Genomic DNA, 14,185 nt, shown 5'->3' on the forward strand with positions numbered 1-14,185 from the left:
CGAGCAGCAGACAGAGTGAAAGACACAAAAAAGTGTGTGTGTGTGTGTGTGAGATAATAAAGCAGCGTCGGGGGCAGGATATTGTGCCAACAGGGCAGAGAGCTGGGGCAATTAGCAGAGACATTACAGATGATATTCACATCATCAGCGCCGACGTGGGCAAACAGATGACGAGTCCTAATTAATACACAAGCCATCAACACACACACACTCGCAGGGGAGAGATGAAGAGCAGCAGATAGATGGAGGTCAGTGCAGGCTGGCAGAGCGCTGCAGTCTAATAAGCATTCACAGTGGCTGTATGTGTTTGTGCAATTGTGTATGTGTCTTACGTGTAGGCTCGGGTGATAGGTGAGCAGACCGTTGTCACACAGCGTCACGTACTTCTTCTTCCACTCCTTGTTGAGGGATTTACCGCTCCTCTTCAGCAGCATGCCCTGCAGAAAACACACAGATAAACACACTGTCAGCACACGCCTTTCAATGCAGCTGTGCACTTTGAACATAAACAGCATCATCATCTGCAAAAGAAATTTCTGAACTCCACTATGATAATCCGCAGCCTCTCCGATAAGTTCCTCGGTATGTAGATGTACTCCATCGTCGCTGTCTTGAACGGCAGCTCTGCAGCGTCGGTGAGCTCGACCAGCTCTGGTTAAAGTGGCCGTCAAGCGCCCAAGCACACCGACAGAGCAAAAGTAGAACAGCTGTGGCGCACCATTATGGTCAAGTGGGAGTACATACAGGGCAGATGCCACAATCCAAACAGGCAGTGTATGCTCGCTGTTGTCACCCAAAGTGAGGCCAAAATGGTCATGCAGTGAGCTCTGGTGTCATTTTGGTTGTGCACCATTTTTGTAACCTGACTAAATCTGTTAATAAAATACTTTGACGACGTCGCTTCTTTTCTTCATTTCTTGACATTAAAAATTTATAATAGCTTTGTAGAGATATTATTGAAGGTAATGAATGTGTTAATGGAAAGGTTGGAACAGCTGAAGGTGAACAGTACAACCATTTTGAGAAATGAACAGATTACCAACTTATTTGATGGTTTCAATGTTAAATTTGGTGATGATACAGAAATTACTGGTTTGATCACAGGAGATTTGACTCTTTACATGGTAGTTTTCTTCAGTTAATGAAAAAAGAATCTTTGATTTCAAAGTGAGCAGGAAGACATCCCAATAGAAAGTTACTGACAGTGAAGTCTTGCTGGAAATGAATGGAAATATTTAGGGACTCATTTAGGAAAACCTAGCTTTTTCGTGCTGGGGGGGATTTGTGTGTATGCTTAAGATCCGACTGTGATCCAGTCTTTGGCAATATCAAACAAACAAAACTATAAGCACACTTTAGCCTCAAATGTCTCTGTGATTTCACATACAGAACCAAAAAGAGAGTAAAAAAACACAACTCCGTTCAAAAGTGGACAAAAAATATATGGAAATTATTGTCCACTTTTGAGTCCTAATTGTGCATTTTAAAGCCTCTCGATTCCTCGATCTTTGTGCGCGCTGGAGCTAAATGACGTCCAGAATCGGCTGAGTGAAGCTAATGAGCGAAACGAGAGAAACAACATTTAAAAGATCAGAGATGAGAGGAGCTGGATGTGAATAGATGGAAGGAAATCAGCGCTCATTTAATTGTCTGACTATCTTTTTGTTCGCTCTCTCTCCTACGCACATCAGCTGCGGCTGACTGACCGTTTAGGCCAAGCGATCGCCCGCTCACCGCCCACACTTCATTAGGAGAGAGAGAGAGCAGGAAGGTCAAAGAGAAGGCGAGAGAGCGGGATCAAAATAGGAGAAAGAAGCAGAAAAAAAAGAGGAGGCAGAGGGAAGAGGGGGAGGAGGGGGGATAAAACTGTCCGCTGATTAGCAATTACAGCCGCGCTGCCACGCGTGTCACTTCACTGGACCTCTACAACATTAACACTCCGACAGAGGGTATTAATAGAGTCCAGCCGTGAAGGGAGGAAGAGGGGGAGTTAGAGGAAGATGAGGAAGTGGGGAGTGAGACGGACAGGCCAGGCTGATGGACAGAAGCCTGCTCGCCGGCGCCCCGGCCGCTCAGCTTTCATTAAGGCAGTCAGTAGTGGTGGGATAGCGCGGTAGGCCCGGGGTGACCCTCGCCGCCAGTGATGGTGCATTCAGTGTAATTGGCGGTGACATAATGCCATGAAGAAACGTCTCAGAGTGACAGAAGCAGGGGAGGAAAGGACAAGATGGCGAGCTATGAAAGAAAGGAGACCAATTTTTACCCTGGAAGGTCTAAAATACATTTTCAAGAGTAATATATGAGACTGAAATTCGTCTTGTAAGGATGACACCAGAGGCAAAGTAGAAAATAAAAGATTGAATAAACTAGAAATACCCCAGAAAGGCCTTTAGTTTTGTATTAATAAAATAATACACCTCTATTACAGACAGTGAAACACAGAGTAAGGTTGGGTAGGACACCGTTTTACATTTAGAGACTGTTTAAAAAAAGGATATAACCCATTGTTTTCAGAAGATCCAATCTAAATTCTCAAGGCTGGTGTTTTGTCCACAGCCTTATTGGATTTTGGGGCCAGAAGTGAACAAGTTGATAAGTGATAAGTTTAATTTGATCGGCCAACTTCAGGAAACCTGCAAAGGGGTAGGTAGATTCTACAGTTTCCTGCACCAAACCTTGAGCTAACCTTCTAACCTTCTGTTAGTGCCATTAACAACACAAGCCTTTTTGTGTGACAACAACACAGCAAGCCAAATTAGCTACAGTTCCTCTAACGTCCATTTGAGTGAGTCAGCTTCAGACTCTAAGATGACCAACTTTACAGCAGAAATAAATATGTTTATGACATCTTGACATTCTACTTTTGCATCTTTTTGGCTACAAGATACCAAAATGACAATGGACATTAAGCTAAGCTATGTCGATGTCTTATTAACAGTCTGTCTTCAGCTCAGACATCAAGTGATACTTCAAAGCTGTTACTGCTAACAATGAGAATTAACCTACATTTGTCAGGATTATGTTTCATTTAAAATCATATTTAGAGCCCAAAAACACATAATAGAGACCGATAGAAGCATGTCTTGAGTGGAACATTCCTTTAAATTGTATAATTATATCACCATAAAACCCCCCAAAAATACAGTGATATATAATTTAGGTCATATCAGAATAGATGTTCAAATGTCCTGCTGGTATTACAGACAGTGAACTCCCCACAGACACTCGACAGCAGTGATTCCACTAATTTCAGCTCATGTCACGAGGAAGTGAAACAGAGCAGTGTGTATGCGTGTGTGTAACAACAGGGCTTCCCCACGGTGCGCTAAACACGACTTGACGAGCTTCCTGCTGCTCTGAAGTGAAAGCTGCCGGCAGCCGTGCAGCTGTCAGGCCAGCTGATCATCCATTACTGCCTGTTAGTGAGCGAGCGCCAACATGTTTCCCGGCAGAGCCAGCCAGCCAGAGAGGACATGTGTTTACATGACGACCATCATCCAATAAGACTTCAGGTCAGATAACTGTGGTGCGGGCTTTTCAATTATAATCCATCAGACGGATCATTTAACAGATAAATCTACAGTCTCAACACTCAAGAGGGATTTTTATTGTCAAGGGACGGGTGATTGAAATTAGAGTCACTCATGTAAACTCACCTTGACAAGTAAACACTGGCGATAATCATTTGAAGCAAAGAATACTTTAAGATTGTTAAGAAAATATATTAAGATGCTGAAGGAAAGAAAAGAGGAATAAAGAACCTGTGACAGTAACCAACCAAGAAAAAAAGATAGCACTGACTAAACCTCTGAATTATTAGACACTTTAAGCCTTAAGAAGGCAGTTGGTGGAATTTGGAGTTGGTGCATGCAGCTATTTTCATACAGATGTTAGTTTTTATAAGTAGCTGTATGCTCAAAAAGCTCAGCTGTTTAGTTATTGTTTCTTCAGAACATCAAGCTTGTTGCAAAGGTCAGTGTCCTTTCCTTCAGTTCTTTATTAGAGCTCTGATTTAAAAAATAAAGGATACTATGCGCTGGATCTATTTTGTCTACACTTGTTGGAGATTTTCTGAGCGTTTGAGTCCAAAATGTGAATGTCTGGAAGCTTAAATAAGGTTTTCTTTAATGGTCTTTATATTTGATTCAGTTGAATTTTTCACTCTGAAATAAAAAGTTTTCTGTACATTAAATGGAAGGAAAACAATTTATTAAGCACATAAACTGCTCAGCTGTTTCTTATTTCACTGGCTTGAAAAGTCATGCCCTTCACCTGGATCAAGCATTCGACAGAGACCCTTTGGGCCAACGCCTCTTTAACCATCTGAGACCTGATATGTTGTTGCTAAAGATAACATGATAAAGGTGAAAACTCTATCTAGAATCTCTCCAAAAATGCTAGATCCAGATCAACTCCTAAAATTTATCACGCCTGTGGGGCCAAGTAAACCTTTGTTAAAAGGTTTTTTGTCCATAGCTTTATGAGTATCCCTGCTAACAAAAAAGAAAAGCAATAATAACTTCCACAGCGGATATGATCGTTCAAAATACCCCTGAAAAATATGGTTTAATATGGCAATTACATCTGTACAGACTGTGAAAGCAAATGTGATTAAAAAAAAAAGATACATGATACAAAATACATATATTGCAGAGCAATATTTAATTTTAAAGTGTAAAAGAGTAGGAACAGAAGGATCTAATCCCGCTTTTGAATTTCTGTCCATTTAAACAGACAGAAATTCCCTACAAAGCCCCAGTTTTAGCTTTTAAAGGGTCAAAATTGTTTTCTGCCCTTCAGTCTGTTTTTATCCTTTCTGGCTTAAAGTTAGATCACTACTACCTGAAATAATCCTCTAGCTGTTCTGTATAATTAATTTTACGGATATTTTCCACTAGGGCTGGGTATCGTCACTGATTTCTAGCATCGATTCGATTCCGATTCGATTAGAATTGGGGGAATTTTGCCTCAGACAGTCAGAATATTATAATTCAGATCATGCATCAGTACATTTCCATGTTTTTATATCTACAAAAAGAAAGCTGACACTTGCGAGACTTTATCAAGGGTGTAAGCATCACAGCAGATGCCTTTGTGTCAAAGTAACTGAGGATAAAACACAGAAAAACATGAAGGTGATTTTCCTGGCCTGGGATTTCTAAAAATATTCTGCAGTAGATCAAAAACGAAAGAAAACCATGGATCAACATATGAACATTATGCTGCTGAAGTGAAGCAGAGCAAAGTCACAGAGATTGGATTAGAGACACGGCCAAGCGTTTTGCAATTTTGCATAATTTAAAGTTTTAATTTGCTCAGTAGCCTTTTGAACAGCAGATATGAGGCTCTCTGTTCGGAAGTAAGTAAAAGGAAAAAAAACAGCAGCCGACATCACTGTAAACAACGGTAGACTTGTGCGTGACAAGCAAGTGAATAATGCAGAAAAAAGATTTTTAGACAGGAAACTGTTCTTGAAGTACACTGAGAGAGAGAGAGAGAGAGAGAGAGAGAGAAGTGTGATTTTATTGTGGTGGAAGCAAAACAGCAAAAGTCAGAGGGAGTCCATGACGATGTGTTTGTGAAGCGTAGTTTGGATCTTCTTTTGCTGCTGGTTCGGTCAATATTGTTTGGAGTGAGATAAAACCTACAGCTTCAGAATCAGCGCAAAAAGGGCGTAAACACAAAATCAGCGAGCTGTCGGCTTTCAGCCCCGACCGTGTCCGTGCCATCGGGTGAGAAAGGCGACATCTCACTGATTCTGATCCGTCGGTGGTAGGGGTGGGTTTTAATAATCGATTCATCGATTAAAAGTGATTCTGGCTTGGATAACGTGATATCGATTCATAAAAATTCTTTTTTATATAAATGTATTTTTCCTTTTGCTCACTTCCCTGTATCCCCATGTAATGTCTGTGCTATATGTGTAAGGTCGGGGGGGGGGGGGGGGTGTCCCATTTCACTGCAGGGCAACCTGCATGTGACGAATAAAGCTTTGATTGATTGACTTCCGAAAAGAAAACCTAATTTCTGCCGTTCAATACTGAACAAATGTAAACTTTTTAAAATTATGCAAAATGCAAAACGCTTAGCCGTGTCTCTAATAAAACCGCTGTAGAATAGAATAGAATAGAATAGCCTTTATTGTCATTGTACAGAGTACAACGAAATTGGAGTGCCACTCCCTTGGTGCAAGTTTCAATAATAAATATAAATGTAAAATATAAAAAGTACAAAAAAAACAATCATAAGTACTCAAACAATAGTATATACAATATATACAGGATAGCAGCATTAATATAATGACAGTGACGGTATGGAATAGGTTCAATTGTTTTTGTGCTTATTTACTACGGTGATAGCTCTGGGAAAGAAGCTATCCCTGAATCTGTTTGTCCTGGTTTTATGTGACCTGTACCATTGGCCTGACGGTAATAGTTCAAACAGTTGGTTGCTGGGGTGAGAGTGGTCCTTGATGATATTGCCAGCTCTGCTGAGGTACCGAGAGTTTGCAGTGACCTCCAGGCTGGGCAGAGAGCAGCCAGTGATCTTCTGGGCTGTGTTGATGACCCTCTGCAGTACTTTCCTGTCCGCAGCTGAGCACCCTGCATACCATGTTGTTATGCCGTACGTTAGGATGCTCTCTATGGTGGCTCTGTAAAATGTCACCAGCAGCCTCTCCTCCAGGTTGTTCCTCCTGAGCACTCTCAGAAAGTGGAGACGCTGCTGGGCCTTTTTAACCACCGCTGTAGTATTTGCAGTCCAGGAGAGGTCATCAGATATCTGCACGCCCAGAAACCTCATGGAGTGTACCCTCTCCACACAGCTCCCGTGAATGTAAAGTGGGGCCGGGTCTGCTCTGCCCTTCCTGAAGTCCAAGATAAGCTTCTGTAGCTTCAGAGGTAATGTTCATAAATTGATTAATGGTTTTCTTTCGTTTTTGATGTACTGCAGAATATTTTTATAAAATCCCAGGCCAGGAAAATCACCTTCATGTTTTTCTGTGTTTTATCTTCAGCTACTTTGACACAAAGGCATCTGCTGTGACGTTTACACCTTTGATAAAGTCTTGCGTGCTCAGCTTCCTTTTTATAGATACAAATTATAATTATAATATTTCTGACTGAGGGAAAATTTCCCAGATTCAAATCGAATTGAATCGAATCGAATTGAATCGAATCGATTCAGGACCTTGTGAATCGGAATAGAATCGATTCTAGAATCAGTGACGATACCCAGCCCTAGTCGGCGGGTCCGCACTGTGTGTTTACGTCTTTGTGCAGAATACCTGCTCTCATTTACTGTTTTAGCTGTTTGGTGGTTGTTGTAAATTGTTTGAGGTTCAACCTGAAATTCTGGCGTTTCGGGCAAAATAAATTTATATTAAAAGATCGATTCAGGATTTTAAAGAATTGATATCACGTTATCCAAGCTAGAATCAATTTTAATGGATAAATCGATAATCAAAACCCACCCCTAATTTTCACAGCCTGACATCAAAAATGTATTCTGATGTGTTTTGGTTGCATAATAGAAGAAAAGAATTAAAAATCAGTGGGGAAAAAATGTTGCTTTCATCTACATTTTGTGTTAATAGACCTCTCTGCATTGAATCATATCTGTTATTAACCTCTGTCTCTCTTCCACAGCATGTCTTTCATCCTGTCTTCCTTCTCTCACCCCATCCGGTCGCAGCAGATGGCCCCGCCCCTCCCTGAGCCTGGTTCTGCTGGAGGTTTCTTCTTGTTAAAGGGGAGTTTTTCCTTCCCACTGTCGCCAAAGTCCTTGCTCATTGGGGTCATATGATTGTTGGGTTTTTCTCTGTATCTATTATTGTACGATCTACTGTACAATATAAAGCGCCTGGAGGCGACTGCTGTTGTGATTTGGCGCTGTATAAATAAAATTGAATTGAATACATTTTAAGATTTTACCTGAATCCTAAAACAAAAAGTGAAATATTTTTGCACTACAGGATCAAAAGAGAAAGTAAATTGAAACAAGACAATGGAGCATTAAGAGGTGGATGGTTGATCACCACCAAACGAAACTGAGAGATGAACCAACATCTTTCACAGACCTTCACCTAAACCCGGGTTTTGGGGAGGGAGACGTCAGTGGATTAATTTTGTCCATTCATCCTGAGGATGACAAGCGATCAGTTTGTGCGAGAGGCAGGCTAATTGAACGCCACGTTGAAATCCTCATGATGGGTAATATCTTTCATTATTCACCTCCCCGAGCTTAGTGACACACTTATTTTACCTTCAGGAGGAGGAGAGGGGGGAGCAGCTATGACAGCTCACAAGGTCTCCACATTGGAAAATAGATGTGGGGAGATAAATACATCCTCAGATATACTCTCTCCCCTCCGACTGAGGCACTTCGCCGCCCTGGTGAAGTATTGTGGGGTAGTGCTTAGGAAAAGGTCGCTAGCTCCAGGGAGCGGGAAGATGAAGTCATTTGTTAAGCAACAGAAAACGTCCGAGGGCATCAATGAGGATTCTTCTCTGGAGAACAAAACAAAGGGGCATGAAGGGTCTGTGTTGGGTTTCAGTCGGAAAGAAAGCAAACAAGGATGGATAGACAAATAGATGTAGACAGACAACCCCCCAAAAAACAAAACTCCCCGAGACACTCTCTACCTTCACTTCTTTGCCTCGGTTGAAGTATTGTGGGGTAGTGCTTAAGAAAAGGTCGCTAGCTCGGGGGAAGCCAAGAGATGAAGTCATTCGTTAGACGACGCATCGGAAAGGCTCGTACCTGAGGGTCTCTGATTAAAGACCACAGCTGTCACATGTCCGGCATGTTCGAGGACGAACATATTGCACAGAAAATGATTTCTGAGGCGTAAAGGTGTGCTCACAAGACACAACTTTTACCTCTTTGTCTGAAGCTAAAACTGAGGAACATGAACAGTAACATGAACCATAATTCCTTCTTCCATTGTGTGAGTCAAATTAGAAGGAAAACTTTTCTCCTCTTGGAGGCTGCCTGCCTATTGATACAGACTAATCTACTCTCTAATCACTCAATCACCCCCCTATTTTGCTCAGACAATGGACTCTACCGGGGCCTCCTGAAGAGTGTGACAGCGGATCTTGGAGGAGATACGGGGCAGGCAATATCACTGGACAAACCCTCCACAGAACAGGATGATCTCAAAGGAGCTAAGGCCCTTTTGTTCTTCAACGTCCCTCGAGAGCAGGAGGCTAAATTAGAGGTGTCACCCCCCGCCGACAGAGGAGTGCGAGGGGGGTGACGAGAAAGGGATCCCTTCTGTATCGTGGTGGCCATCTGATCCAGCCTGAGCAGCGTCTGCAGGTCATCTATCATCCTCTCAGACAAGAGGACAGAGTGTGAAATGTTCACTCCTCTAATCTCCAAGAAGACAAAAAGAGAAAATAAAGGAAAGGGGCCGATGCTGTCTGACTTACTCCAGGTAAATATCCTCTTTGTGGGAAGCAACTGAAAGCTCTTTGACCCCCTGCTGCAGGTCATAGTAGGTAGATCTTCTTCACAGTGGTTTAGAGTAGACTGGTGCCGTTTGTCACAGATTAGAAAACGAATCAGAAAATCCGGGTGGACTTTTCAAAGGCAGTCCAAAACTAAAGATCATGTCTTTATGGATGACTTGAAAGTGCAATCACTAGGTCCTGGAATTAGGCTCTTTTGAATGTAGGAACTTTTTTGCAGTTTTACTAATTGTTGAAGACAATGTTGCCTTTGAGTTCTTACAACTCAAATCTTTTTTCACCCTCCAAGATATGATGCGACACTGACAACTGTCACTTAAAGTGTAAACAACGACAAAACATCTAAACATCTGTGCTACCAAGATGGAAAATTAAACTGTAAGAACACAAAAAGTAATTTTGCTCTACCAACCACTGAACTTCGTGGCTCCCAATACTATAATTCCTGGAATTCCATATATCCATCGCCTTTGGTTTATCTGAACTTGGGCAGCAAGCTAATCAAAGATTTTTTAGAGATCCTTCTTTCAAGCTTCTCGCTTTCCAGTTCCTTCTGGGAAATTCCATAGCATTCCCAGACCAGAAAAGATATATAAACTCTTCAGCAGGTCGTGGGTTTACCCTGGGGTTTCTTCATATTTGGGCTTGCTTCTAAAACCACCAAAGGGAGCTATCCTAACTATAAACCTGAACTACCTTTCAACATTAACCACTGGCATTCTTATCTGGTAACTGTCTGCGGATGCTTAACCTCCAGGTATTTCCCCGAATGGCTTAGTCTGAACGTCGTCAGGGATTGGTTTTTAGAAAGTGTACAGCTAATGTGAGCATGCTAGCAGGTAGTCTTCCATTACTGTTCTCTTTGTCTCCTCCTCTCATCTTGCAATGTATTAATGTATTTCCGGTTTTCAAACTAAATATGAATCAAACATCACTCATTGATACCTGACAAAAACAAGCCCTTTTTGCTTTTTCTGACAAAAGGTTAAAAATGTGATAATAAAAGTCAAATTATTTATGATGGGTTTTGCTTGAGAATTGACATACAGGGTGTTAAGTGCCTGCATTTAGTGTGGACAAGGTTTTTTTCTTGTGTTGAGAAAGGTTAATGTAATTATTTTTGGGCTTTTATTTGACAGTGAAAAGTGAAATAAAATAAGAAATGTGGGTGGGGAGGCTATTAATGACACCACATGGAGTTTACATCTTGTTACTTTGTTCCCACAGATTCGTCCACAGGTTGGTGTTTTTGCACTTAAAATTGATTGAATATTCATTTTTCAGCCAAGACCCTATTTATGATTATTTCTTCGCAAACTAAGGATTAAAATCAAATTAAACTGTGAGTGTTCTGGATGCAGAGTTATTAAGATTTATTTTCCATGATTAAAACAACAAATAAAGGAAACTGAACGGCCCTGGTGGAGCTCCAGTTCTTTTGATTCATTTCTTTCCATGTGGTTCTTGACCTGATCACTACAAAGGATGACAGGAATTAAAAAAAACAAGATTTGTTGCCTCGAAGTAAACAGTAAAAATCATTAAAAAACCACCACAGCAGAGGGCAAACCCCATAACTACCATCAAAACACACTGACAGCCACGCAGCAGCTTCAGGCTCCATGACAAGGTCACTGTTGATGAGGCAAGGACAGCGAAGGGCAAGCCCAGGGGAGCAAGACGCAGACCAGATCAAATAAAACACCACAGAAGAAGAGGGGGGCTGAAGAGGGGCTGATTTATCTGATAAGAGTTCTGGGTAATTAATTAGAAACTCAATTATCCAAACCTTACTTCAGCAGTCTCAATTCATTAGTGGATAAAAAACCTCGCCCCTCGCTCGGCTCGACGCTCGGTGAGAGACAGGATGTGAAGGAAACATGACTCCTCTTCCTCTGCGAGAACCCTTCAGGTCACCGCCGGGCACTTTTGTCCAGCTTTTCATCAAATAAGTGTAACAACACACCCAAACACACACACTTTCTCATACGGTGTGAAACAACAAAGCGACCACAGGGACACTTCCAGCGAGCTCAGAGCAACACCTCCGTGCCAAACAAAAACTCGGGATTGCTCCATGGAGACTGCCACGCAGCGGCGTAATGAGCACAGTCTAAAAATGCTCTTTGATTGACGCCTGTGTTCCTTGTTTTAATTATTTCTCAAACTAAAAAGGGAGAGACATCCCTCCAACACATCTTCCACCCACCGCCACCACCCCCCAAAAAATCTCATTTCCAGGGGTTAGTGTGCATGACAAAAATGTCATCATGGCCAAAATGGCTCCGAGCGGTGACAACCTTTCCCAGGGAAATGATATTTTTCCAATCCGGCGGAAGGCGGATCATGTCACCCTCGTTAAAGCCTTGATAGCAGGTCTTTAATATTCACCGTCTTAATTAGGGCTGCAGTTAATTTCATTAAATTCTTTGGCTGCTAAATGAAGCAGATTATGAGACATCTTTTATTGCGAAGCGTGAAATTACAGCCTGCCCGCTGCCAATGGCGGGGCGAAACTAATGAATTACAGGGTAAATAACACCCGAATTAACCATCCAATTTAACTCCTTACAAAGCGCCCAGCGCCGAGGGGGGACGAGTAGACTTGTCAAAACCACCCAGCCCCGTGCTCGTCTGCAACCCCGCGAGAGGCAATTACAAGCACGACACTAATCAGCTCCTCGCAGGAAGAAGGCGACAGCATCCAAAAGCCTTGAGACTTCAGACTCCAAGTGGAGCTCAGGAGGAGATGCAAAATGTTCATTTACAGGAGGAGGTCGTCTCGGTGGAGGTCAGGGAATCTATTAACAGTTCTTCTACAAAGCATCAGCGCTAAAGTAGGGATGTCGGACAGGTCAGAGATCTGTTTGGAGGTTGTAACATTTCTAGCTGCATACTTGGAGCTTAGTTTGAAGTCCTGGTTGGAGAGTTCTGAGGTCTAATATGAGTTTTACACATCTGTTTCCTCTAGGTGGGAAAACAAACAAGCCAGATATCTTAGGAAGTCTGGAAGACTCATCTGCAGATGTGCAAAAAGGTAATCTCAATCAGATAGATGAGGCAACCAACATGACAACAGAGTTACGATTAAAACTACAAAATGCAGCACAAAGGTCAAATACTGATAGACAGACTGCTGGGGAGAGGGATTTCTGTTTACAGGAAGCACATCAAGTAAATGGCAGTGAATCCGCATATTCAACTGACCGGAAGGTAGCTGGCATAAACATAAATGAACGCACAAAGAAAAATGCTATCTGTTGCTTCTAATTTTCTCTCTGAGAGATCATTTTAGATGTTAATACAGTCCACATCACAAATCTTTGTAGCTAGCAATGCAATGCAGAAAAAGAAGAAGCCCTGGGAGTTACAGTTAGTGAACATGTGGTCCTAACAGGCCGCTTTAGAGCCACTAGCAAAAGAACCATGCAAATTAACACATAGTAATTTGGGAATTCAGCTGAACAAATAATTACTTATTTATCAATTTATTATTTTTTTCAATATCTGTTCAGGCATTTTCCTTATTTTTTTTAATTTCACTTCATTTTACTTTCAGTTTGCTTTTTCTTTGCATGCCCTTATTGTTCCTTAATAACTAGATAAATGACAAAGTAAATAAATAAAGGAATATAAATAAATGTAAAGGCAAATTAAATTAGGATAATCAATTTATCAACTTTTAATTTACATTAATTATTTTGATGCATTTAATAGAGTGATTTTTTATTATTATTTATTATTGATTTTGGCACCTGCAGTCCTCCATACTTTCCTACCTGAAGTTTACATGAGTTTTTAAGCAAGGTAATTATCATACTGATGACAGAGGCCTGTGAAACTCATGAATAAAGTAAGATAAAAAGGATCCAGAGAAATATTCAAAAATCAATTAGATAAAGTTTTAAGAATTTTAAGTTTCTGTTTTGATTTTGGCAGTGTTTGTCCTCCCTATTTCTCAGGTGAGTTCAGTGAACCTTCCCAAAGTAAATAAAGGTTTACAGAAAAAAAGAGGGGGGAAAAAACCCCCAACAACGAGCACCTCTCCAGTGTGTCCGGTCCCAGAGGCTCGGCTGCTGTGTCGAAGGAAATTAATTTGTTAGATTGTTGGTTTTCAAAGCACCTCGGTCAGCCGCTTGACAGAGACATGAGCGAGCCTCTCCCTCTCTCTCCGGTAATTATCGGCTAATTAGTGGCGTGGAGCAGATGTCGGAGGAACCCTGCGCCGTCAACAGCCTCTGTAAACAAAGCTGGACGCATCCGCTCACTTCAAAAAAGAAGAAGAAGAAGAAGAAGAAAAACAAAAAAACGACCAATCGGGTGTTGGTACAGCCAGCATTTCCTCTGTGGCTTCGAGTCGCAGTGGAGCATCTTCGCAGGAGGTTTCAGCTTCAACACCACATGTGTTTCCTGCTTTGGTTCATCGTGCAGGTGGCAGACGTGAATGTAATCCCTCAGAGAGTTCATTAGCATAAACATGTTCATTATTAAATCAAATATTCATTACACAATGGTGAGCGGATGGATTGGAAAATTTCCAGGTTATAATACCACATTTGAACGCACCACTCTGGAGCTTCACTTGCATTTGCAAACATATTTAAGTGGTTTACTCCTCGGTGGTTTAAAGAAGTAAAGAAGTAGGAACAGTTTATATGTCCTCTTGTTCCGGCTTTAGACAGCAGCTCAATAACCCTTCTTGTCCTCACAAA

General features: G+C 41.6%; 1 protein-coding gene across 1 annotated transcript in view; it reads right to left on the reverse strand.

Annotated features, from left to right (window-relative positions):
* The window catches only part of agap1 (ArfGAP with GTPase domain, ankyrin repeat and PH domain 1), a 136,492-nt gene that overhangs the window by 52,397 nt on the left and 69,910 nt on the right, over window positions 1-14,185 (reverse strand). The window contains exon 10 of the mRNA XM_085348223.1: window positions 333-437. Within this exon, the coding sequence (XP_085204349.1) occupies window positions 333-437 (105 nt within the window). The remainder of the gene's footprint in view (window positions 1-332; window positions 438-14,185) is intronic.

The sequence above is a fragment of the Diplotaxodon limnothrissa genome, linkage group LG23 (assembly GCF_057381915.1).
Source record: "Diplotaxodon limnothrissa isolate DT_005_m linkage group LG23, D_limnothrissa_male_GT1.1, whole genome shotgun sequence".
NCBI lineage: Eukaryota > Metazoa > Chordata > Actinopteri > Cichliformes > Cichlidae > Diplotaxodon > Diplotaxodon limnothrissa.